At 38.2% G+C, this 27,539-nt stretch overlaps 1 protein-coding gene across 3 annotated transcripts in view; it reads right to left on the minus strand.

The window, feature by feature from the left end:
• RAD54B (RAD54 homolog B) overlaps positions 1-27,539 on the minus strand; it is a 66,629-nt gene that overhangs the window by 9,340 nt on the left and 29,750 nt on the right. For 2 of the 3 annotated variants that reach the window (XM_042035940.1, XM_042035939.1), the window contains exons 4-10: positions 15,529-15,729; positions 12,201-12,488; positions 9,635-9,797; positions 8,705-8,930; positions 1,967-2,174; positions 1,311-1,450; positions 435-725 (exon numbers count right to left, since the gene is read on the minus strand). In XM_042035940.1, the coding sequence (XP_041891874.1) occupies positions 435-725; positions 1,311-1,450; positions 1,967-2,174; positions 8,705-8,930; positions 9,635-9,797; positions 12,201-12,488; positions 15,529-15,729 (1,517 nt within the window). Of the gene's footprint in view, positions 1-434; positions 726-1,310; positions 1,451-1,966; positions 2,175-8,704; positions 8,931-9,634; positions 9,798-12,200; positions 12,489-15,528; positions 15,730-25,568; positions 25,672-27,539 lie in introns of those variants that run through there. The other variant, XM_042035942.1, reaches the window with a different exon arrangement.

Here is a 27,539-nt window from a genome sequence, read left to right on the forward strand (position 1 = left end):
TAGTATCACAGACATCTCGAGCCTGCAGCTCCCCGTGTCATTAAGTTTGAAAAAGTGAAATTATCATGTGGACAGGGAGGTTTCAGAGAAACCAGTAGACAAAGTACATACAGTAATCTCTACTTAACAGTGTTCTTTGTAGAAATCACATTTATATGTATTTTTACAAATATTCAGAGTCAAGGCTAAGAGGGAAAATACATTAAGAAAGAGAAAACAGCATAAGGCAATAGGAAACTGGTGAGATACCTTCCCTGACTACATTAAGATTTATTAACATTTGTGCTTTTGAAAGCAGACTTCCTAGAGCAAGGTGTATATGAGAGTATGGAAATGACCTTAAGCAACATGCACATTGACCATAACACAGTTTTAGTGACCTGTGTCTGCTGAAATGGCTAATTGCAGGCACACACCCCCATGCAAATATATACCTTTATAGCTTTAAAGAGAAGACATGGATGATTGCAAAGTTTTTTCAAAGCACCTATACACATTAGGTGAGGACTATTTTCTAGTCTGCCTTGTAGACAGGATGTAATAACATGAGAACTAAGCATTTTTCGATACAATTCAAGTTGCAGCGCTGTTGGTCGGCAGAAGATTATGCTCTCCTTTTTGGGGGGCAGAAATTTGTTTATAACCTCCTGTGTTCTTCTTAGAATAAAGAGTCTAGTGAGGCGTGTGAGTTCTGCTGCTCTTTTTACTCCTAATTCCTTTTCCTCCTAAAAGAACAAAGCACAAAATTAATTATAATCTTGTATTTCATCAGAACAATGTTCTGTATAATTTTAATTAGGTATTTAAATAACAATTTAAAAGTATGATACCACTTTTTGACATGGCACTGTAACGACCAATTCTTCAGTCAGTACCACTGCATTAGCTTAGTTCTATGTCTGGTTTCTAAAGTCTTAAACAAAGGAAAATAATGTCCCAGACAACATCCAAAGCTTGAATTATATTCTAGAATTTCTTGAGATGCAGTGAACGCATGCAGACCTCGCAGTACTGCAGAGAAACTAAGAATGAATGAAGGAAGTATTGTCACATGGCAATGCACATGGCATTTCCAGGAACGCAGGTGCTGGAAGCACAATTGTTGACTGATAATTAATAGGCAGCCGAAATTAGGTGATTTTAACATGTGTGTACTCCTGCTCCCTTTGGAAAACAAGTGACTTTATGTCAAATAGGAAGGTGAAAAGCTTCAGCTACTATTAGCAGTCCCGAGCTTCACTTTACTCTAGAGAATGCAAATTTCACTTTACTATGGATTTTCTTCTATAACTGGAGTTTTAACCAAATACCTCTGTTGCTGAAGGTTCTCTAGATCTGACAATTGGTTCCTCATATATCTTTCTATACGTGGATAGAGAACCGAGTATTCCTGGATTCACAAACTCTATTAATGCATAAAATTCTTGCAAGTCATTTTGGATCGGAGTACCTCGAAAAAGAAAAAAATTCTGGAATTGGTAATTTTTTCTTTGATGGAAGTACATTGAATGCAGGGTTTAATGTTGAGAATGCATCTTGAAAACAGATGTTTTGTTTCAATGTGAATTACTCTGAGTCCTGAATTGATCTAAAACTTTACCAGGAACAACAAGATACTGTACTCCTAACCAAACAGACTGCACATCTAATTGTTCTGACAAAAGAATTTTAAAAGTCAAGTTCTAAATCAATTTTATTAAATAACTACAATGAAAACATTGAGTGTATGCAGAGTCCTGACTCCCTTACAGAAGATCCAAGCTCCTTGCTTGCCCCTGAAGAATGACAAATTTTGCTTTTATATTAAAAAAGATTGGGAATAACCTGTTTTTACAAGACCCGAGATTTCTTCATTTAATACCCATTTCAAAAATTCCCACTGATCTCCTGCTGAATATCTTTTTCTTTTACCCCAACCTAGCACTATCAACATAAAAAAATATTCAAAGTAACTATAGATACTAACCGGTAAGGATAATTCTCCTCTCACAAGACAGACTAGTAAGGGCTGTAGTTGTCTTAATAGTGCTATTTTTCAGACGATGTCCTTCGTCACAGATTAGGAGGTTAAATTCTACAGCCTGAATTTGATCCAAAGATCGCAGCAGCATCTCGTAACTGATTATCATAACTGAATAAAGTGGAGAACCGATGAATTCTTCTATTTTGTGGTCCTGCAGGCATAAAGGAAAATACATCATCCAACTATTTCTTTGGAGATCCCATCCTTAAAAATCATCACATTCCTTAAAAATCCAGTAACTATAGAAATTTCTTCTTGCATGACACAAGGTATTTACTATCTCCTTCATGACTTCGGATTATTGATTCTTTCCTAATTTGCAAAGGAAATCTGATACAGCAATTTAGAGTTTTACCACCTCATTAAGAGAAAATTTATTATTCTTTTAAGCCTTCAAATCCTCGGAGACACATTACCATGAAGGTGAAAAGCAGGGAGCTCCTGTGACAGCTTCCCAGTGCTGGCATTTGGGTGAGCTTCAAATGAATAATTAAAGCCAAGATAATGGAGAGACACAGGTAGCTCCTTGTATATTCCCTTTGGATCTCAGCCTGGTAAAGTCCAGTGGGAAGTTACCACATTGTACCAGAATTCCCTTTGTAGTTTTTAATTGAATATTATATCATTGAATATGATATTATATTGATATTATTTAACCTAATGAATAGGTTCTAGGTATCAGATTGTAGAAGAGCAAAGTTCAGGTTGCTCAGAGCTCAGTTGGGAAGGATTCTGCAGGAAGCTTTCATGGAGGCCAAAGGAACTCACAAGTGCTGGGCGTTTTTCTAGAATGCTCTTCTGGAAGCATGAAAACAGTTCATCCCATTTGAAGGTAAGAGAAACAGGTGAAGCAAGAGACCCCCTTGTCTTAACTGTTAGCTTCTGAGTCAAAATCAAAAGCAAAGTGTAGCAGTGATGGAAATGTGGATAAATACCTCTTGAGACCTACAAGGGCATTGCCAGGGCCTGCAGAGATGCAGGCAGAAAAGCAAAAGCTCAGCTAGAAATTAATTCAGCCAGAGACATCAAAAACTGCAAGAAACGGTTCTTCAGGTATATAAAAAACAAGCAGAAACAGAAGAAAAATATTGGCCCACCGATAAACAGGAGAGGTGAATTAGTCACAGCACATTCTTTATCTCTGTCTTCACCAGCAGTGCTGGGCTCCCTGCCCAGGGAACAGAAATCCAGGCTGATGCAAATACAGACCCACCAGCATCAGTGAAGAGTGGGGGGTGAGCTATTACAGGAGCTTGACCCCTATGGATTAATGGGCCCTGGCATTGTCCAGTGGTGTTAAGAGAGCTGACTGACATCATTGCAAGGCCACTCTGCATAACCTTTGGAGAAGTCAAAGGAGAGCAGGGAATGTCCCAGAGGACTGGAAGGATAATATCACCCCCATCTACAAGTAGGGCTTAAAGGAGGAACTTAAAATTATAGAATGAATCTTTATGGGAGCTCTCACTGATGCCTTTTCCTGGCCTTTAAAACCAAGAGTCAAACTGGTTAAAAGGGGAAAAGGGATTTTACCTTGGTATTTATTTTAAGGATCCTTAGATGCACTACGTCCAGGTTGAATGCACCGAAATGCACACCGTAATGCACACCCACAACAGATCTGGTATAACATTATAGGTCTTACTAATTAGCGTATCTATCAAAGATTCCCCAATGACAGGCTCGAGTGAGCCCCTCCTCCCCAAGGAACCTTCCTCTGGATGGTTCTATTTTGTGTTCTGGAGAGGACCTTGGGGTCTGGGGCATATTGATCCCTAACTACGAAACTTCTAAAATGTTTCGTCTCTTAGCTTAACAAACAAGTCCAAGAATGTAGGCAAAAGCACTAAAGAATACAGAAGTTGTAAAAAGGTATAAAAGGGGTTTAAAAGAAAAGGCAAAAAATCATCATGGCATCATCACAATTCAGATGGAGCACAGGATTGGGAAAAGCCAACACAAACTCAGTAAGGACAATTTGAACTTGACAACCCTGACCACCCTCTGTGACAAACTAACCTGCTTGGTCGATGTGGGGTGGGCAGTGGACATTGCCTGCCTGGATTTCTCCAAGGCTTTCAGTATGGTTTCCCACAGCCTCCTCCTGGAGAAACAGATGGGCTGTGGTGTGGATGAGTGCTCTGTGTAGTGGTGGGACCTGGCTGAGAGGCGGCACCCGGAGGGTGCTGGTCAATGGCTCCTTTTCAAATGGTCAGCGTGGCACGGGTGGGGTCCCCCAGGGATTGATGCTGGGCCCAGCGCTGTTTAATATCTTCGTAAGCGATCGGGAAGACGGGATCAAGTGTACCACTTGATGAAGTTTCCCAATGATACCGAACTGAGTAGGAAAGTGGACACTGTGGAAGAGAGAGCCATCCTGCAGGAAGATTTGGGTAGGCTGGAGAGTGGCTAGCAAGAATCTGATGAAGCCCAGCAAGGGCAAGCGTAAGGTCTTGCACCCATAAGCGAAAACATAACCCAGGTGTGCAGCACGGGCTGGGATCTACCCAGCTGGGGAGCATCTCTGTGGAAGGGATCTGGGGATCCAGGTGGACAATCAGATCAATAGGAGCAAACAGTGCTGTGCTGGCACAGAAAGCCAACGGGATGTTGGGCTGCATCCACAGGGGCATCACCAGCAGAGACCAAGAAGTCATTATCCCACTCTGCTCAGTGCTCATCAGGCCACGCTGGAATACTGTGTTCAGTTTTGGTCCCTGCAGTGCAGAAAAGATGTGGACAGGCTGGAGAAGGTCCAGAGAAGAGCCACAGACCGGGAAGCCTGTCCCAGGGGCAAAGGCTGAGAGAACTGGGTTTGTTCAGCCTTGAGAAAAGAAGACTTAGGGGAGACCTTATAACCTTTAAAGTGAAGATGGAGACTCCCTTTTTACAAGAAGTCACATGGAAAAGACAAGGGATAATGGGTACAAGTCACTCCTGAGGAAGTTCCAATTGCACATGAGGAAAATTTTTCACAATGAGAACAATCAGCTGTTGGAATAATCTCCCCAGGGGAGTGGTGGAGATTTGGCTGGACAGAATGCTGGGCCATCTTGTCTAGACAGTGTTTTTACCAAGAAATGTTGGATCACATGATCCTTGAGGTCCCTTTCAATGGGGTATTCCACAATTATTCTGTAATTAATTTTGTTACTAGCCCTTAACATTGATGGGTTGGCCAACAGGTAAGCTCACCCTGGGACTCAGAAAATAAAGAGTCCATAAGCAGCCCCAGAAAACATGTCTGTCTACTGGTATATTTCTAATCCTTCTATTACCAGTCAGAAAATGACTGCAACTATCTCCACTCATATACCCCTCAAGCCCTTTTCCTTCAACAGACACCAAGAATTTTCATGTCTGCTGGAGGAAATGCACACACTAAATACTGTAATGGGACGGTGAGCTTCCTCCAAGAAGGTTTCCAGAAATAGCTACATTTCTGTGTAGACTTGTAAATGTACTAGGATTGTTTACCTGTCTTGCAATTAAGCATAAAAATGGAAAAACCTACTGTGGGCATGTCCCTTACCTTTCCACGTGGCTCCAGATGCTAATTTCGTGAATGCTTCTTCCTAGGTCCTAGCAGTGTTCACTAACTAAGCAAGCTATGGGTGCAGCTGACAAGCTGGAGAACCTCTTTAATTGTGAAAGCAAATCAATCTAGAGCCTTAGAAGGTATTTTTATTTCCAAACAAGATCAGTTACCAAACACAGACAACTAAGTCTGGAGCCAGATGGTGTAATACATTGTAAAAGCAGCACCACTTAATTATCACAGCCTTTAGAGCCTCCTAGCAGATGATTCAGATGAATCTATGGGATGAGTCCAGCACATTAATCTCACAAAGTACCATGCAGTAGATCAGTCCCCCACATGCTGCTCACAAAGAGGCCCAGCGTGTCAGAGGAAGCAAGGATTACTAAGGACCAGGTAACAAGGACAAGCACCCATTTTCCCCAGGTGTTTGGAACTAGACTTGAGCTTTCCTGTTCTTTCCAGGACTGTAGTTAACTGCCTGTTTTCTTGTTGTATTTTTACTGCCATTTTCAAAACAGGAGCAGAAAATTTCCCAACACAGGAACAGAGAGACAGAGGAGCTCTGTAGGGAAGACCCAATGTTGTCCCAGCCCACTATATAGGCTCCACATTGCAGCCTTGAAGACAGAGGCAATGCCTCTCTGAATTTCTCTTGGAATGGTCAAGCAGCAGAAGATGCCCAGGGTTCAGAAATCATTTTCTTTTCCTACATTTTCAAGCTGTGAGCTGAGACTATGGGGAAAGTGCTGAGGCACTGGGGAACAGCCTCCAACATCTCTCCCCTGGTAAAAGATCAAGTGTTCAGGACAGTTTGAACTCCTTTAAAAAAAAAGCAGGAGAGTCCTGACTTATTACAAGCCTCCTGCAGCCAAATATAATGTACTTCCTACTGCATGTAACAACAGCAGTGGATGATGGATGAAAAATTAAAATAAATTTACAAGCTAATTTCAAGTAATTAATTCATATTCTTAACTGGCTGCAAGATATGTCAATATTATAGCCTCCATTTTAGCAATTACCCCAAGTGACTTGACAGGTTTAAGCAAGTTGCCTGGAGCCATGTATGGAGCAATTGTCAATCAGTATTAGAAGCCCATAATGTCCCAAATTTACTCTTTGAACAGACCTTTCTTTGCACTAGCTCAAATCCAATGTAGCTGGTAAAGTGTAAATTCAAAAATGCTGAATCATAAAGCAATGTAAACCTATAATTAATTATTTTTCCAGATATTTTGACTTAAAAACTGAATCTAAACCACTCCAGTAAGAAGTGATAACTCTGTAGACAGATAAAGGAGTTATTCTCTCAAACACATCTCAAATGCTGAGAATATGAACTAACAAAACCTAAAAGCAACCTTTGTGGGGATGCCTGCATTTTAAACCAATGTTCTGTACATGGCATTTGCATTCTAACATAATTAAACTGTAATCACATTTTAAAAGCAGATCATATCCTGGTGTTTTAAAAAGTCTATTACTGAAGGATTAGGATCAGTTTGTGGTGTTTCAGCATGAAAGTGAGGAAAACATTTTAAAAAGTCTGCCAGTTCTTTGAATGCATTTCTTATAGACAAGAACAGAAAAAAATGTTTGAGACAAGTTCTTCCTTTTAAGTTATACTGGAGAAGTAACAGTATGGTAATTGCTGTTTTTCCAGAGAAGAAAGACAGTAAATTATTTTGAAATACCTCATTATACCCCAGGCAAGTCATACTGTGTCTTCCTTTTGCATGACAATATATTCCGTGGCATTTGGGAACACAATCTTTAAAGCTGCTGAGTGTCCCCAATCAAATAGGTCCAATGAGATGAGTTCTAAGTAAGAGTATTAAAGTTATTTAAACTTAAAGAAAATGAAAGCTACTATCATTTTGGGGCATAGTAACTGTCATCAAATTCAGGCTTTCTCCTCCCAACATTACTCATAAAAACTGCAAGAAAACGCTCAATTATCTCTAACTACCCTTTTAGGTTAAAATGTTGCCATATTATATTTTGCCTTGTATCCATTTCTTTTAGGAAATTTCACATCTCCCATCCTAACCTATACTATATTACAGCTCCTGACAAGTCAGTTTGCTTCATTTCCACAACCTGAAACAAGTTACTAAGAAAAGCAAACAATGCAAAATACACCTATTACACATGCATTGTCTTCAGTGGAAGATCAGCAGTTTCAAGAGTTTGGCAATAATGAGTCAAATTTGAAGAAATAGTTATTGTTATAAAATTTTGTACAGTCTACCAAGAAGTAAACTTCCATTGAAAACTTCTGTTTCATCTGAAATACTCATTCTTCCATACAGACAATAAGCATAATGCAAGAAACTAAAGGCAAATCTGGTTGATGTAAGGATTGGATAACCTTTAGAATGAAGTACTATTTGTTTCATCAGTCTACCTGTATGGAATTTTTAGATTAAAAATAGTTTTGGAATATAAGTATCTTTATCTTTGCTGCAAGCACCAATGCAGGTACTGTAAGCTCTCCACTTCCTTTGAATTCGTGAATGTTAATACCAGCAGGAACAGCTTCACTATAGGAGAGGACAGGGATCAGCATCATCCTGCTTCTTAGTAAGATTTGTACTTGTCTGCAATCTTCTAGAGATGGGAGATAGTCTCATTACCTAACACTGAGACTCTAGGCCTGGTAACTCATGAGACTTTAAATCATCCCAACAGAGATCTAATTCTTGACAGTGACAGTAATGGGAATAACCTCCTGAAGTACCCCAAAATAGGCAGCCAAAACAAAACAAAAGTTTTCAGTACAGAACAAAAGCAACTACCACAGAAACAGAGTACAAGGTAGATGCTTTGGTATGTAAAGCAGGGAAGGTGTGCACTTTGAGAGACAACAGAAAACTCCTTAAACTGAAGAGGTACAGGGAGGAGCATGTCACCTTTTACAACTTCACAGGTGAAACCAGAGGAAAGGTAAGACAGACATATGCTACCTGTGAGCTTGAGTTATGACTGACCGCAAAATACCCATATGGACAATTATGTGAAGAAGAAATAATGTATTACAAATAAATATTAACAGAGAATTACTAGGCTTGGTCTCTAGTTTAAAAAAAAAAAAAAAAAAGAGGAAAAAAATCATAATTCCTTTTGGAAATAAATCTTACCTGATCAACTGTAAAGACTTTGATCCTTTCACTTCCCAACCATTTCTGAAATTCCTTTTTCCAGTTTTTCACCAGACTCCCAGGGGTGACCACCAGTGCTCGCTTTAGCACAGGTTTGCATCCATAGGGCCCTTGACGAAGAAGAGTCCAGACAAGTGCAATGCATTGCAGTGTTTTTCCTAAGCCCATCTCATCAGCAAGAATAGCTCCAAATCTGCCACTAACTCTGCAAGATGTAATGAGGCAGTGGTAACATTTTAAAAGACATATTTATAATTATTCACAATTGGTTTAGGGATTTGCTTCTGCGGTTGTTTTATGAAGTATAAAGAACCTATTTATACTTATTACGGTACTGTAATAAGTATACTGTAGGTTTTTATTCAGTTATACTACAAGATCTTAGAATGAAAATTCTCATTTTCCACAGTAACTCATTAGTCCTCTAAAACTAAAGTCTAAATCTGCTTTTAGAACTAAAATTATTATCCAATACCTTAAGGAATCTATTACACTATAATTTATACTTTTGAAAACAATGCTGTATTTTTTTCAACAGGTTGAAATAACATCCTTTTTATTCTAAAAGCCTGAATTATAAATTACATTAATAACTTTGAATTATATGAAATATAAATCCCAGAAAGCAGTGTTCTTCAGCATGACTTTGATTTTATCTGTGTTTATAAAACTTGGTATGTAGAAATGACTGGCCTTTTGGTGCACTAGCTTCTCATGACATCTGGCAAAATCATGGTAAGTGTGATGGTACATTTAGGTCAGAAAAAACTTGTGCAGCCTCTTTTGGGAGAAAATTACTAACATTAATCAACTGAACAATTGCTCAAAACTTCCCAAGATGTCACATTTCAAACATGGGCATGAAAATACTATAGGTATTAAAAGCCAAAAGGATAATTATTACCTTACCTCATTCCCATTACACATTCATATAGAAATATAATTCCTTCTTTCTGATGTTGGCGGAGATTATTTGCAATGTAAGGATCTACAACTACATCCACCACAGGTAAACCAGCCTTATTGAACATCCACTGATGACTTGAATTTGGTCGTGGCATAACTAGAGAATCTTGAAGTTCAAAGCATAATGAAGTATTACACAAAAGCATTACTTTTAGTCTGTTAGCAAAATCCGTTAGGGTTAAAGTCAATGATCTAATGACTGTTAAAAATACTGTTTAATATATCGACCATTCTCAGACTGAAAATGCATTTATAAGTACCTAGACTGCCTTCTACATAAAAACATTTTTTTAAAGAGGTTTTCCGAATAGTTTGCATTCTTCTCAAAGGTAAAGGTGATAAACTGAGAAATATGACGGGTTTTTTTCTGATGAGGTGAAACCGCCTACCCAATAAAAGCTGCATGATGACTTTGAATTCAGAGTTAAATTAGAAAAAGTTCCAAAATACTTCTGAATTGAAAGTCTAAGAAAAAACCATAAACAATGACCTACAAAAAATCTAAATACTGCATTTCAAGGGGATATTCTTGTAGCTTCCCAGAAAGACTTCTCTGTCCAAGAAACAGAGAAGACAAGAAACAAGGCAAGAAAAATAAGGAAGGATTGAGCATGACCTGACAAAAACTGACACAGTGCATGAAAAAAAGAAGTTGACAGGTTTGAAGACATACAGAGGCAAAGAGAGAATGAAGTGTTGAGCAACATCTGAGTAATAGTTTTGCTTGCCATAACCTGTTTACAAACATCATAGTTTTGCTAGACAATGTCTATACTGGGTTGCTTCTGCTGCTGCTACATACCTTCACTGAAAAATTGGATTGTCAGAGGACAGAATGAGAAAGCAATTTATAGCTTCTGGTGTTTTTATGTCACTAGAGTAGATCTATACTGATAATTTATTCATGGGAATAGGTTGGTTGAAGGCTTGTATCAGTCAGGAAGATTTTGTTTCCTACTGACAAAGGGTTGAGTTCTGATGGATTAAATCAAACTGCATGTGTATATATTTAAGAGCCAGTGGTGACAAAAAGATAACCTTTCTGACAAAAATTTGGATGAAAATGAGGAAGAAACAAGGCTTGGATAAACACTGGACTAAAAACTTAGAGATTGTATGTGGAAGACGTAGTTCTGCATCTTTGTCACTGTGCTCTGTTCTGCTGGCTTTCTGTTTTGTAGAAGGTGCATTTTAATCAACTGTAATCATAGACTTCAACATGAAAACCTCTGACTGTTTCAATATCAAGGTCCTGGGCTTGTAAAGTATCCCAGCAACTTCTGCAAGAGGTTATGCAATCAGGCATTAAATAATGTGATTCTCCTGTGTAAGCAAACCTGAAGACTGAGAGAATCCAACCTATTGATGTGTTGAGGGCTCCCAAAATCTGATAGGAGGTATTCAAATTCACCAGAAGTCAGAGAAGACAACTAGAATAAAATGCAACTTTTTAACAAACTAGTGCAGAAACAGTAAACAAGTTAATTTATGTGCTGAATATATTGGCTTTTTTTTGTAAGAATGTTAATGGAGCATCATCTTGCAACCTCAGGAAGGAACATTCTTAGATAAAATGTAATCAAGTTAAATTAAGACCAGAAGCTGGTGTTAATCAGGATGCCCTACAAAAGGGCCAGTGATATCACTAATTACCACTTGATTAAGATTTCATTGTTTATTTACATAGCAGCTAGGTAACAGCTTCAAAAAGTCCCATATCATATCAGGATATGAGGTAAGAACTAGGATGGAGGTATTATAGTAAGAATGTAGAAAAAAAGTATATTTTTAAAAATAAGAATGGCTCTGCTTAGCAATATTTTTTACACTCATTATCTTCCATCTGAAAGATAGATCCACCAGCAGAATATAGTTCCTAAATGGTTTGTAGATAAAAGAATACTTCTGCTTAGATAATCAACACCACTTCCTGCACCTATCAAATGTTTATGGGGTCCCTCTTACACAACTGCTTAACCAGCCTGTTCCTACACAGTATGTGAACTTTCATGGCTCTTCAGCACACCATACTTCTAGCACTATAAAACTAAACATTTATTCCAAAACATATCTGGTTGAGTTTGAGTACTGTAGTTACACTCCCTGGATGAGATGGATCAGGAATTGTCAGACACAATTCTCTGAAAGTGGCATAACTTTTCTATTACTGATCCTCCTCTGCAATTACTGTGCTGCCCCAGTGGGAAGCTGGAACTCATCTAGAACTTCTAGCATGTGTCAGATTGTTTCTCTGATCAATAAACTCATTTCCCTTGGCAAAACTCTCAGAAACTACTCTAATGTGTTTCCACAGCCATCTGTAACAACTAAGAAAAACTTTATGCAGTGCAGAGTATTTTACTTGTTAGAAACACACATGACAAAACCCTAACATGATTGAACACTAGTACTATATGTCAGAAATACTTCAGTAATACATGGAATTACACATTCAATATTTTTTGAGAGTCAGAGGATGTTTAAAGAAACTTTAAAATTTCAATCTTACTTGAAGCATTTGGATCATGGCGAGGTTTGCAGCTTTGAGAATCTTTGAGCATATTCTCTTTAGTACTGGGTTGACAGACATTTTTGAATGGTTTACAGAATGGTTTTGTAATAGTTTCAGATAATGCAGCTGGAACTGTGTCATGAGTCCCTATTCCAGCCTGAAAACACCTGCCACTGCTGAAATCATCTGCTGAAATTACACCCATCACTTCAATTTCTTTTCCGCCAACCATCAGTGTTTGACCTTCATCGAGACTTTCTAGCTCTTTAGCTTTATATCCAGTACCTAAAAGAACATAAAAATTAATTAATTAGGACAACACAGCAAGTACTACTTCCTTAACACTAGTACTCATCTGCAGGAAGGAAAAACTGTGCAAAGGTCTCTGAAACATACGATTGTTACACATAAAGCCTTTCCCTCCTTAACAGAGTGACATGTGAGTACTAACAATCAGAATTAGATAGCAGACTATATGAGCAAATACTTGGTCATCCTCATCACCAACTAAGTCTACTGAATGTCAAACAACTGCTCAAGAGACCTTTTAAAAATTAGCCCCACATTGTAAAATCCAGCAGTTTGCCTTACTAACCATCCTAGGTCCTTTTCCCTTTCTTTCATGCCCCCAAAAGAACTCTCCTAACCCCTCTTGCTATTGATCTAAACAGGGTACTCTACTTTAAAAATAATTCTAAATTTGTTTTTTTACACTTAAAGATTCAGATGCATCTGAAATCTTCACTTCTACATATGCTCTGGAACATGCTCTGATTATTGCCAAGATTTATGAGTAAGTTCAATAGTTGTTGGGCTCAGCCAGGTGGGCATTCTCAGAGCAGCTACAAATACTACTGGTCTCATTACAAAATACAGCTACAGCTGCCACTTCCTTTTAACACAACAATGTAGGAAAGAGTGGGGGTTCCTTGTTTTAAAGAGCAGTCTACTGGTTGAAGCTCTCACACAAGAAACAGAGGACATATATAATTTATTTTATTAACTCAGAGATGTCAAAGCCACATCACTTCAGAATTCTTTATCTCAATTGTTGAATTTGTGTAAATTTAGATAAACAGGCTTGAATCCTTAGTCAGGCCAAAACAAACAAACAAAAAAGGCATGACTGTGTAGACCAGCAGTTAAATCACTCAGCTGTGAAGAAAGAAGCAAGGCCTCCCAAGGCACATTTTATCCAACAAACACCACATTTAAAGACTCCTGGAAGCTGTTTGCAAAGCTCAGGTCTGCCACTTCTAGGAATGTGAAAGGTTGGAAGGTGAAGGTCTGGGTTTGAATTCCTTTAAGACGAAAAAATTACTGAGGTATTTCACAGCCTAAGCAAGTGCTGAAAAATAGTCTGGCCTAAAGGGAGACACTTTTTTTTCTTTCCTCTGAAAGTATTCAGAAAGCACATAGTGAACCTTGTTTGGTTCTTGAAAGAACACTTGCTTTCAGGAAAGAGCTGAAGATGCCTGAACACAAGAGAATACACGTGTCTTCCTGAACAGGGTGCTTGGGGAGGGCATTTATGATCTCCTTTGCTCTGCATTTTTGTTTTCTGTTATTACCTCTACATAGCTTCAGGCTGAACATACTGAATACAGGTGTATCCCTGTGCAGATTCTGGTCAGAAGAGTCTAATTCTAAGACAGGATGGGCTTTAAGGGTAGATGGAAACTGGGAAGGCAAAAAGCAAACCTACAAAGCTCAACTGTTTATGCAGCTGCCAGAAATAACCATTTCTGTAACATACAGCGATTTACAAGACAGCACGTCCTAAATTCTTTGCAATGCATTATTAAGGAATTAGGACATTGCAGGGGAGAACAGAAAGATGTTCTGCTGCCTCAAAAATGAGCTATAATCTGTGCTGGTTTTAGGTTCCCTTGTGCCATCCTTGATCCAGCCCTGGTAAGCCTAAGGAAAAAGAAAATTCTTCCTTTGCCTTTTTCTTCCCATTTAAAAATAATAATCCTGGAGCCTCATACACTATAAACTTCCCAGTATTACATACAATTTTGGAGGTAAGCACCACTACATTTCCTTCTCACTCAGTGAGCTAAATAATTGCAGAAATTTAAAACTCACATTGCTTAAATTGGTCAATTTATTATTTTCTTAGAATCAATAAGAATTGAAAGCAACTCTGAATGGGCAAGTTAGCACTAATGACATTGGTATTGTTGTGCTCTCTAACACCATCAAACATGGTAAAAAAACTTTTACCAGAGAAAATCACAATGTTCATTTTTCTATTGTGTTTGCTGCTAATTCAAGATGACAGGACTTGAAAAAACACAAGAACAACAGGGTGGTGGCTGATGCATTCCAGGCATTACTCTCTTTCACTCTGCCTTTTTCAAAAACAAGCAAGTCTGTACATATATTGCTTTGCTATAAATAAATTCAAATTAACTTCTAAGTCACAGACTGATTTGCAAATCAAAACTGCCTGGTCCTAACAAGGCTCACAATGTCACAATTGAAACAAAAGAGCAGAGAAGCCATCTCTGACCTAAAATAAATCACATTATGCTTTGCAGAAACATTGTCCAATCCTACTCCCTTACAAAATATCTTTGGCTCCATTAGCAAAGTTAATTCTTGCTTTGCTTTCAGTAAAAAATTACTGCTTCAAGTTGATGGCAGCCTATGGTTTGCAAGTCTTATTTTTAACTCTGATATCAACCCAAACTATGTCTTACAGCAGCAGCTGCTGCTAAAACTACAAGACTAAAAATTGCTACACAGTTGACTTTGGCTGGGCTGGAAATGTTGCTGTTTGCCTGTCTTTCCAACAAAGATAATATTTTTAGCTGTTTGACTGGCTGAAATGTAGAGATCCAACCTCTGAAATTCCTGATTGCCCTACTGGTGACTGGAATATCTACAAGAAACTTACCTGTATCTTTTCCCCAGATTTTAACTCCTTCATTTCTGCATTATGTGAGCAACTTTAATCAACTACTCATCCCTCATTTGGCATTTCTGAATTAGTACAGCCATTGATTTCCAGATCCTCTCTTTGGACTAGCATTTGGTGTTTCTGTGAATAATGTTATTCAGCCTGCTCCAGCCTCCCCCATGCATCTGCCTTATATGTAATAAATATAAAGCTTTCTTGAAGTCTTCCCCCACCCCCCCCCCCCCCCAAAAAAAAAAGACAAACCAAAAGCAAACCCAAAATCTCTACTGTTTTTTCATCCTGTGGTCAACATTGGTATGAAGAACTAAAACATCTAAAGAGCTGGGTCTCTGTTATTCAAAGCACAGCAATTTTCTGCCAGGTGTTCCCTTGAGCAAGTATGCAATTCTACAGTACCTCTGCCAATGTCTTTGCCTTCCATATCTTTCAATATTACTGACTTTCCTTTTATCATAAGAATAGCATCGCCTTCCCACTTCTTGTGCTTTTTCTTTGATGCCTTACACCACACGACACTGAAATATTTCACAAGGCAGTCAGGTGCTTCCTGAGCTGCTTCTTCCTTTGCTGTCCCTGATGTTGGCAAATACAGTGCATCTAAAAGGGAAATAAAATAACAAAGAATATCTCAGGTTCTCCTGATAAAGCGTACAGTCTTTTGCATTTCAAAAAAATCAAGGACAATCTATACATTTTGTCTTATATAAACAAAGTGGTATATTTCTTGTCCTTATCGTAAGTTTGGATTGAGACAGAACAGCACATAAGGACTCATCCTGAAAAAAAAAGCAAAAACCAAACCAACATTCATTGTTTCAGAAAGTATGTACTTCCAGGGAAGTCAGATTACTTGTTGCACTAGTAAGTGAGCTCCTAATTTGACATACATACAAGATGATAAGAATGGAAAAAAAATTAAAGGAAAGGCTGATAAAAAAAGCAAAAGGGAAATGACCACAAGAGAAAATGAAAACAGGGTCCTCGTGAGACGGTGCTGGGCAACGTTCTGGAAGCAAGGACAGGAACAAAGAACTCAGAAAAGGGAACAAAGGAGTCCAGGAAACAGATCTGGAGCTGAAGTCATCTGTACTAAGTGGTAGAATAACCATAACTGTAATAACACAAAACATAATTTCAACTCCTTTCCTTGCACCCTTCAAAAATAAGTAGTTGTGAAAATCTTGAAACACACCATCTCTTGAGTATGCACCAACTCAAACACCGTTACTAGGCTTAGATTGATTCAGATTTGTCAGCAGTTACCTAATTATAAGTGTCATGGGTGTAAATACTAATAGGCAATATTTAGGTTAATAAGGTTAAGAAATGATAATAAACAGACAGCAATTGATTATAACATCTATTAAGAATAAACACAGGCTTTCAAGAGTTAGCAATCTGAGATAAGCAGTGGTAGAGAAGTCACCAGCATTACCTAAAGGAATATCTGTAGCATTCCTTTTCAGCACATGCACAGCTTCAAAGGGAGAATCAGACTAATTTTCATTAAAATACCCTCGCATGCTGGTTAAAAGCTTAAATCGGTTTGCTCCTTTGATTCCATCTGGGATTCAACACTATACAAATCTGTTACGGAAAAATGCTTAGGCCACAGAGTAACCTTTCCAAAATTTCCAAGTGTGCTGGTATTTAAAGGAGAAGCAGCAAAAGGAAATCCTTGCTCAGAGTAATGGTGCAATAAAGAAGCAGCTTCACCCCTTCTACACCAGTCTACATATTCTTAAAACTGCAAAATACTCGTAAGGTACACACCGAAAATGAGTGTAATTTTTCAGACTAGTATTTACTAAAAAGGTATTATCTAAATGAAAAATGCTGTATTTATTGAATTGAATTTTCTTTCCAAAACACTCTAAAAGTTGTATTGTTGTATAGAACTCTATGCTAACTCAGTGCCTAAAGCAAATAGGATTTTCCATACATAGATGTTTCTTCAGTGCATTAGCCAACATCTGTAGTTTCATGCAGCAGATGTGTCCCCATCTCCAAGGAATAACAGAGCAGCTACTGAACACTGGCACTTCACAGAAGGATAAGAATACGGAACAGAGTAACCCTTTTTGAAATGTAGGGAATTCTTTGCAAATCCTAGTAAATGAACTAGACAGTAACAAAAAAATCCTTGCAGCTCTGTAAAAAAGTTAAAAGGCTCTATTGGATCTTCAGTAATCACAAGTGATAAGATTTAGAGAAGTGAAAGAAAGGGGGTAAGAGAGAAAACCTGTACCTTGCAAAAATATAAAAGATTAATTTCATTCTATATTGAGCTTCTATTGCAAATTGATTCAACCGATAAATAAAAGATGGTTTTCTTTTTGTTTTTCAAACTGATTCTCTTAGTTTAATCAACAACTACTTTCCTTATATTAAAATTTCGAACTATTACTGCAAGAACTGGAGATTTCACTGCAGAATTTTCTTCTTCTCTCTTGAAGGATGGCCATCCATAAACAAATGACCATCTCTTTGTCTCCTCCACTGACCTCCTGCATGAGTTTGGTGACCCCTGAGATCTGTTTTATGGTCATTGCTCTTTTACTCAAATTGTCCTGCATGGAATTATCTGAATCACCAGTAGATTAAATTTCAAGTCAATAATAAGGCTTCAATAATAAGTCTTTTCTTATCCCTGCTTCATTTAAAAAAATTAGAAAATCAATAATTTGGAAACAAAAGTGGAAATTGCTAGCCTTTTGTAATACTGACTTTTGCTGGAAAAGATTTCCAAAGCAACCTGTCCCCCATAACAAGCAAACTGAGCACCAATATTCCATGCAATACTACCATGTTCCTATGGGGAAAATGAAAAATTATAGCCTCTGCAATGTTCAGATATCTTCCCTCAATTTGTCTTCTGAATTATCACAACTTCTGTTTATAGAAATATTCAATAACAATGTTTCTCTGCTACATAAATGATCTTCCTTTTACCAAAAACTACAGTATAGTTTCAGATAAAAGTGTAAGGTGGGTTTTTTTTAATTAAACATTTTTAAGTAAAAATAATTGCATCCTCTCAAAATTATCTTCCATATAATTTCCTTGCATAGAAAACCTAAACCTGTTCAGCAACATTGCCAATTAGGCACTTGCATTCAACCTTCTTATTATCTTATCAGTTTTGTTTGTATTCAGCTTCACACCTATTTAACTTTAAAGATTACTCCAGTGCAATAGCAGAATATTTAAATTCAATAAATAGAGTGTCATGAGCTTTTCAGGAATTGAAACGAGACTGGTATATTATGCACAGGAACTAAGTTCAGTGTTTGATATAGGGGTACAGAGAGCAGTGGATTCAACAGAAACCCCTTGCTGCTCAGAGATCATAGACAGTATCTGAAACAGTTGGATTTGCTGAGACCCTGGAAGATAAATTGCAACTGTACCCTCTGAGCTCTGCTGTTAATCAGTTTGGAGTGAAAATAATAAGTAACAGCAACTTTGCATACACCACAGTATGAGAAACATCAGGAAATCATGCCCACTCATTTCACTCCCAAGCAGTGAACAGCCCAGCCTGGCAGTAAGGTTTGCTTAACCATGAAGAAACCCTAGCAAGCAGCATGGCTCTCCTCCCAAATGAAGGGCTTGGGAACTTTAAGGACGTGGCTAACAAGGATTTGAAAAGCTTCCACAAATAAAGCTTTCTCTCTCTTGTTGAGAAAACAAGGGCTTAGGTTTCAAGATATAAACCATAGCCTAGCTGATACAAGGAAAAGTTTCAGCAGCCTCAAGAAGGTGATGATTTACAGAAATCGGGACGGGATCCAGGAGAGGGGACGGGGAGCATTCCAATGGCAAACTAGTTTAACCAGTTTCTGATGAGCTGGATTTAGAGAAAATGCATCGATTAAGAGCGTTGGGTTACTCCCAATGCAGCAAGAAAGTAGCTGCATTATGAAAGACTACCCAAGGTAACTCAAGCGTTCATTTTCAGGGCACTGTGGGCTGTAGCACTGCAAGTACACGCGCGCTGCCGGGAGGAGTGAGCGGCATGCTCCAGTGAGCTGGGCACCGGCACCTTGGCCTGGGTGTGGTTTAATGGATGGCTTAACCCCATCCCACTGCAGGCTGCTGCCAAAGCCCACGAGCTCGCCTTTCCTTCCCTCTCTCGCTCTGCTTCTCATCCACCAGCTGCTAGAAAGCCAGCTCAATGAATCCCATCAGCAGCTACAGTCAATATAGAGAAAGGGTATGTGCAGTTTGGACCAAGGAGACTGGGAGGCTGCCCATTTTTTTGTAGCAGCTCCATACTTGAATTTCCACAGTGTAAGCATGTATGAAACAAGAGGTGAGTTTTCCCTCAACTGCTCTGAATCTTCTCAATAAAATGTACTGTCACAATGCAAAATTACAGTTTAGAGAAGACAACTTTGATTCAAGTTGCGCTCTATAGCACTAAGAAATAATTAAGAAATAGAGGGAGGCAAATAAAAAAATCCGAACTGCAGTAAAAGGAGGCTGGGGATTTGAATGAATCACAGCCCCAACTCAATGGCAGTGCTCTGCTGTAGCTTCTGCAGTGACTCTGCTCAGGTGCCATCAGTCTGGTCTATGGAGCCAGCACCATCTCTTTCTTCTTTCGTTCAGACGAACTAATCGAAAAGCTCCTTAATGAAATTAATTCATAACTTTTGAGAAGAGAGGTTTACATAGCAGTTAAATGTCTAGGTGCCTATGAAAGATCTATATGTCACACACTCCTAAGATATCCTAGGAATATTTCAAGAAATATGAGTCAGATAGCATCATCTTTCACTTGCAAAGCAATTTAAGTCTAATGATAAACTTAATACTATGCTAACATGTAAATGTATATTAGTGTGCCTCCAAGATGGAAAAATATGTAATAACTCTTCCCACAGCACTTCTGTGAGACTTCAGGAGTAGTGCAAACAGAAGGAGTCAAGCTAACTTGCCCTAAATCCACAGGAATCAATGACAGCTGGGATTCCATTTCAGAGTCATTTGATTACAACCCAGTGCTTTGTACCTCTCTTTCCAAGACAAAATATATTTGCAATTAATTTTGCCTGTATCAGCATATATAGTAAACTCACCTAAAGACTGATATTTCAAGCAGGAATATTTTCTTTGGAAAACACATCATTGTTCAAAATCCAAAATTATTTTTAAACAAAAATGCAAATTATAAAAAAATTTTAATATTTTTAAACTTCAGTGTCAAAGTCTCTTAATAATCTGAAATGCCAATCAAACTAGCCTCTGGATTCCTGACCATGCAATACTACAGGGATTTCCTTCAGTAGATTTTATTTTACACAGCTAATAACTTTGCCAGGCCTTCATCAGTCCATAGTACACCTTCCATGCTAACTGTCTCAGTTGAAGCACATATATTCACACACATTCACAATGTCCATAAAAACTGGCAGTGAAAGAAAAATCACTGCTTATAAGAAAGAAAACACAGATTAATCCAGTTTTAGCCACAATGAACTCTTACTCCTTGTAGAAGCTCTATTAACTCAATACTCTGGAGAAGAATCTAAAAATCTGGGGAGGAGATAACACTTTTTCTTTTTTTGCTAAGGTAAAATTTTTCCATTCCTGAAAGCTAGAAGCTCTTAGAAGTAGATACAGTTTGCACATTCTCTGCAGCTTAATTTCCTGAGGATTACACACTGGACATGCTCTAACTGAGGCCGAGAATAGGCTTCTCTTTATTCACAGTTTTCACTGCTCAGACCAAAGTTGGGCTTTTTCCATAGTTCCATCAGGGAATTTTTCCATGGCCCTCTCCTTCAGACCATCATCCCCTCTTCCTGGCACCAAACACATAAGGATGGCAGAGAGGACAAGGACCAGATACAAGGAAGAGCAATTTGGGAGATGAAACCTGAAAAGAAAGACTATTGCTGGAAAGGAAGGCTGATGTTAAACCAGTGGAAAATTGACAACGGAGTAAAAGACTGGAAGTCTGAGCTGGAAGCTGAGTATGTAGGGAAAGGCTAGAAACCAGACAGGGAGTAAAAGAGTAGGAAGACAACATGATATGTTAGGAGGAGAGTTGGGGAGAACCACTCAGGCAGACTGGGACTGGGGTCCAATATAAGAGTCAAGGACCAGAGAGAGAGTTGGAATCTTCTGAGTAGGAGCTGGTGCAAAACAAAACTTACTGCCTCTCATCTCTGACCCTCAAAATGCAAGATTCACTAAGAAAATGTACAGCTGGAAAACACTGAGGGAAATCACAGGACCACTTGGGAGGAAGAAATGAGAACAGGAGCTGATTAAGCAATGACAGGGAAAATAGAAGTAGAAAATGACAGCAGTAGAAACCAACTAAAGACAACATGATACTTCAACAAAAAATGGCAAGCAGTTGAGCACAGAAGGGCACTAACCACACAAAGACATGAAGCGCACTCAAATAAACACAACGTCCTTGTAAACAGGGCCCATTTCTCTTCCCAATCATTTAACTTTTCCCCCTAACTCAATTTTTAAGACTACCAAGGTGGTCTTAAAGGTAGTCAGCTTAAAAATACTGTAATTGTTCCACTATTCTATATAATTTTACAGACTCAGGTTTGGTAGGTGCTCTACAGGTGAACAGGGCAATGGAAGATTTAGGTGCAGCGTAAGAGATGGAGGTAATTAAGCTCCTGAACTGGATCCATTTCACAGATTATTCCCTGCAAGACAAACCCAAATCCATTCTGAGTTTAGGACCAGCATAAGACACAGAATCAGACAAATAACTTCTAGTGGACAAGTTCACAAAGGCAAAGCAGGAGCTAAAGCTTGAATCATTGTATCACTTTCCTTAAAGTCCCCTCAGTACATCCTGCTCTTCAACTGAAAAATTTTCAGTCTTTTAATTTCTTTGCTGTCAGCAAGCATGTGCAAAACTCACTAGGCAAAAAACACTGCATGCTGTGATATTAATGGTCTACACTGAATTCGGTGATGTCTTAATGCAGTAATTTGCTTTATTACTCCAAAAGGGACAGATAACGTTTTCAACCCTGATTGTCTTACATAGATGAAAACATCAAATAAATGGAATAATCTGTTTAGAAATATTAATTTTCTACAAAACCCAAGACAGCATCTAGAACCTTGTGGTACAAAACTACGCTACCTACCTGCCCACCACCCCTATGAACCATCCTCCATCAAGTGAATAGTTTTAAGGTTGAGAAGTCAAGCAAAGTCTGAAGGTGTCAAAAATAAGGTATTCCAGTGACCTGATCTGCCCCACTGTGCATATACATTCATGATAAAATCTTTAGAGAAAACATGCTGCACTACACTGCCATGGGACCTCTTGCTCATTCAGTGCAGAGAACTGAACTGCTGGAAAGGCAGGAAAAGTGGCAGGAAAAAAGGCTGTTGCTGCCTCTGCCACCCCTGCATTGCTTTATTGTAAACTGCAAAAGGTGCGGGATGGAGGAGGCTGCAAGGACAGATAGTCCCATCTTGCGGTTAGATAAGCTGAATAATGCCCTGGAGAACTGGACTTTACTTGCATGTCTTCTGGAGTAATTTAACCCCAACTTTCAGTAACAAACATTTGTCTGAGTGCCTGACTTGTGATTCAGTCTCATTTGTATTAATAGTGAACACTCATGGGTGTAACTGGAAGCTGTGGTTGGGAAAGATTAAGTGTACAGTATCCTAAAGCACTGAGACAATGCAGTCCTCAATGATTCAGTCTGCACCTTCCATAAAAGTGGGGCTTTTTGGTGTTATTCTCTCTGTGCCTCAACTCGCGCTTTATCTCCTAGAAAGTGGAGATTACACCAACTTTTTGTCTCACAAGGATGTTGTGAAATGTAATTACATCTTGGAGGCACTCAGATATTATCACAATGAGCACCAGAGGAAAAAAATTAGCTAATTAATTCAAAATAGTTTGAAAAATGTGCTGAGAACAAGGCATAGCTCTATAACTGAACAAAGAGGTGGAAAGAAAATACTGAATAGTGACTCACTGAGTCGACACAGTCCATTCTGTGAACTGGCAAGGGAGCCTACAGAAATACAACCCTTAATTATGTACTTAATGACTGTACCCAACAGAATGTGAAAACTGGGTTCAGGTTGTGCTATTTGTGAGTTTTTGAATACTTGAGTAAGTAACCTTTATTTTCAAATAGGAACGTTCTGTATACAATAACAGAGCTGGTAGATGTATTTAATTCGAACAAGTAGGAACAATCCTCCCATCACCATTTAATGAAACATTTACCTCTTAAGGGTATCAGCTGTAGAGGAGGGAGGACTGAGAGCACATACTTTCAAAATTACAGCTCCATGGCAGAAAACTATTCTTCCTAAAACTCTCAGCTGTCTAAAAATCCAACTGACTCCAGCTTTCACTGTAAAAATTTAATGAACTAAGCTGAAAGCTTCTATCAGGTCCACAGAAATAGATGTGCAAGTCCTATTATCAAAGGAAAAAGCAGCATCATTGAGAATTCTGAAAAGCTGCAGGCATCATTTGGTGCAGTGAGCCAGATCAGCTCGGTAAAACATTGGAACCACTCAAATGCCATCCAAATCGACTGTTTACTACACTCTTAATGTTGTCATCCACACTAAAAGTTGTTTTGATTAATTTGTCAAGTAAAGGGGGTTTTACTTCAAAAAATAAATGCAGAAGTGATACCCAAAAGCAAAATTTATTCTTGGGTTCTGTAAATATTGAATGTTATTGCCATAAATTATAGTGTATATGTGATATGAAAAGATTCCAAATATTTAAATTACCAAAAAACCCAAATTACTAAAAAATAGTTAATAGACTATTACACAATCACAGGCTAATTGTAGTCTTCTCAAAAAGCAATCATTTTTTGAAGCAGTTTGCAGAGATGTTAAGTGTTCATCCTTTTGTGTTTAAATGTAAATGGAAGGTACTCAGCTAAACCCATATGTGCTACTTTGAAAATACGTGGTTTGGTATTCTCTTAAGCATTTCTTATTACTTCTATCATCGATTTTTTAGAAAAATAAACTATTTCTGTACTGTACCAAATCTCTGTTTCTAAAATGCAAAGACCTAGATCTGTAACAAAAAGCAAGCAGGCAGAAAGGAATTTCTTAAGATTACATATCCTTCATATTAACATCTGTTTTAATACATATTGGAAGGAAAACACTTTCAATGTCCTGTTTGTGTTTGTTAATGGCCATCTTTGATTTCCCTGGATTATAGTAGAGAGTCCTTAAAATACAAGTAATCAATAAAACCTATGCCCACTGACATAAGCACGAAATACAACATATTCCTATCCTAAATTATTTAAACAGGACTGTTTAAAATTTATGACATTACCCTGGGAAAAGGCACACAAAGGATGAGTCATATTTTTTAGAATTTTCATGTGTTATGCAGCAATGATTACTTGCAGAGTGGCTGACGAAATATTTGGAAAGGGAAAAAGTAATCTTTCCAAATCAAGTTATATAACTTTGATTTACATAAATGTAATCCATTCAGTAGTCCAACCAGAAAAGTAATATTTATGGCCCAAACACAAAAACCTAGAGCTTTAGTTGTAATTCTTACTAGGAAAGCAAAATAGAACCAGGAAGATGAAGGAGGGAAGAGAAGAAATTCATCATTATGGAGGTACGAGGTGTTAACTGTGCTGCCTTTTCTGGCTCTGGATGTAAGAAAACTCAATACGACTTAAATTGCATAGAAATTCCAATGCAAATTAATAAGATGATTCCATGCAGGAAGCCTTAAATTCATGATCCCTTTAACAGAGCCTACTTTATGTCAACCCTGCCTATTTTTGGTCCTGAGCTGACCACTTATATAAGGAAACGCTAGAAGACATGGAGATGTGGCAGCTTTCCATCAGCAGACCGGCTCTACTTGCTATTCCCAAAGTACTGCTTTGACCCTTGGTGTCACTGGAAAGCCTCTGCAGCACGTGCAGCTCTTCTTACCAACTGCCCCATGTGTATCTCGTTGGGTATACGTGTGCCATGAACATACATGCATGGGCACGTTCATGAGAGAAGGATGAGATTCAGAAAAAGATTAAATTTATCTCTATTTCATCTGAAAACAATCTTTAGAGATGCCCACTGGATCTTCAGAGCTAAAGTATCTGAAACTCTCCAAGTATATTTAACTTCTGCACTGCTGAAAAACATCTTCAGTGCCATCTCAAAGTTCACTTAGGAATTGTGCATTTTCCAAACTCAAGTAAAGCAAATTAGCACACAGCATTACATAACAAAAACTATTATGAAACGAATAGATTTTATCTAGCAGAAATAATTAGAACAGCAAAGGCTAAATTCCCTAAACAAACTTAGTTCAGTCCTTTTCTGCACACACACTATGCAGCACTCTGAATCACAGAGCTATATGCCATATTTTCCAGGCTATTACTGGTCTTTCTGCAAAAGAGATGGGCCATTACCTATCCAGCTGGACAGTCCAACAGCTCTGAAATCCTTATTGCCCCAAAAGAAGGGCACTTGTGCTTGAGATCCTTACTGCCATCTGCCACTCTCTGGATCGAAACAAAGTGGCTTCCTCACTGAGGCTGTCTGTCCCTTTACTGGCAAAACTACAAACACATTTTCTTGCTTCCATTCAGGGTGTGCACAGCTGAGAACTCCCTGATCCACTCTCAAGAGCGCAGTGTGCTCAGGCTGGACAGGCTTTCCTAAGAATCAGTTGTTATGGACTATACCCGAAGTGCAACAAACTTGTTCTGAAAATGACCACCTTCTGCGTTTGCTAATTAATTACAAATTAAGCCAAACTGAGTGAGGTTTTATAGGAATGGCCAAAGATCAGTTTGATGCCAAGTTTCAAGCACTTTCTCAAAAGCACAGGGAAACTGGAACACTACAAAGGAAAGATGATAAAAATACAGTATATGCTAAACAGAGTATTCTCCCTGCAATTTGTTTCACAGGAAAAAGATGAGTCATAAACAAACACAAACACATACGTAGAACACAGACATTACAGCCCAAGAGGAGGTAACACAGCATAAAGTAGCTTGGCCACACTGATAGTTAATGCTACTAAGGTCATCTTGTCATGTACAACCAACTACCAAAGCCTCCTTACAATGCAAAGCAATGCAAACATCACTTGGGTGAAACCTTCAGAGTTTAAAAGTCAATTTTTTGGCGGGGTGACTTACAGCACAGTCCGAAACAAATGCCATGTTACAATAGAGAACATGGCAACAGCAATAGTAACATACATACTGGTTTTAGTCCTGTATCTCTGTTACGCACCACACATAAATGTTTTGACTTCACAAATGGTATTCTTAATAGTACCAACAAGTGGCCTATGTAAAATTTACCTGCAAACTGCTGCTGAGTTACGATAAATTACTTCTTTCACATGATATTTTCAGTGATTAATAACAAATAGAACTCAGCACTACTGCAGGTTTTTATCTGATGCAATGCAGGACACAAACAATACTGTAGCAACTAACCACAGGCAGTCCAACATCCCTTCTCCCCATCTCCAAACTAGATACACGTTTTGTCCAATTGCTTCTGTTAAATGAAAGTTAAAAAAAAAAAAATTAAAAATCAGTCATTTATAAACTGGTTTACTTATTTCAAGCATGCAGACAGTTCCAAACTTTGAAAATGCATAAATTTTGAGACAGCAGTAGCAATACAGACAAGGCTCTTACAACTACATACAAAGCAAGCAAATGGCAAACAGAATACTGTAAACTAAATGACTGAGCCTTAACCAAACTGGGTCCTGAAGTCAACCAAATCTGGATGGGCAATGTAATCCAATGTAAGCCACTGGAATTACCTTTTCATGATATTTATGTCAAATTATGCTAATTATTGTGCCTACCTATAAATGAAAATCAAGAGCCAAAAGGAAATTGCCAGGAAACAATGACTTCTTTTCAAAAAAAATATATAATTGCACATGTAAAATACAAAAGATCAGTAGCATTTTTCAAGTCTACAGTTTTGTTAAAGAGCAAATAGAAATCATAAATTATGTGGAGTAACTGCTGATTAAGTATTCAATTAAAATTATATGATATTTTTCTTGCGTGAGTAATTCAGAATCAAACAGAGTCAAGGTGTTATACTAAAGAGATATTTGAACATACCAACAAATCATTCTGTGTAATCACTAGGATAAAATAGTGTGAAAATCCCATACCATGGAAGAAAGGCAGGGGCAGTGGGGAATGCCAATGCCTACAGATGGCTGAGATTTCCTTGGGTTCTCTGACCCTCACCCACCTTCCCATGTACATGAATCAAAAGCAAGGTTTTCAATAATTTTACCACTGAACTGCAGGTTTTACAAGGAAGATTTCACATTTTGTTAGTTAGCATTCAGTGGAACTTCAGGAAACTGTATCTTTATTATGGAGAAAACT

The sequence above is a fragment of the Corvus kubaryi genome, unplaced genomic scaffold, assembly GCF_017639235.1.
Source record: "Corvus kubaryi isolate FWS band 111438036 unplaced genomic scaffold, C.kubaryi_AGA036_p1.0 37385, whole genome shotgun sequence".
Lineage (NCBI taxonomy): Eukaryota > Metazoa > Chordata > Aves > Passeriformes > Corvidae > Corvus > Corvus kubaryi.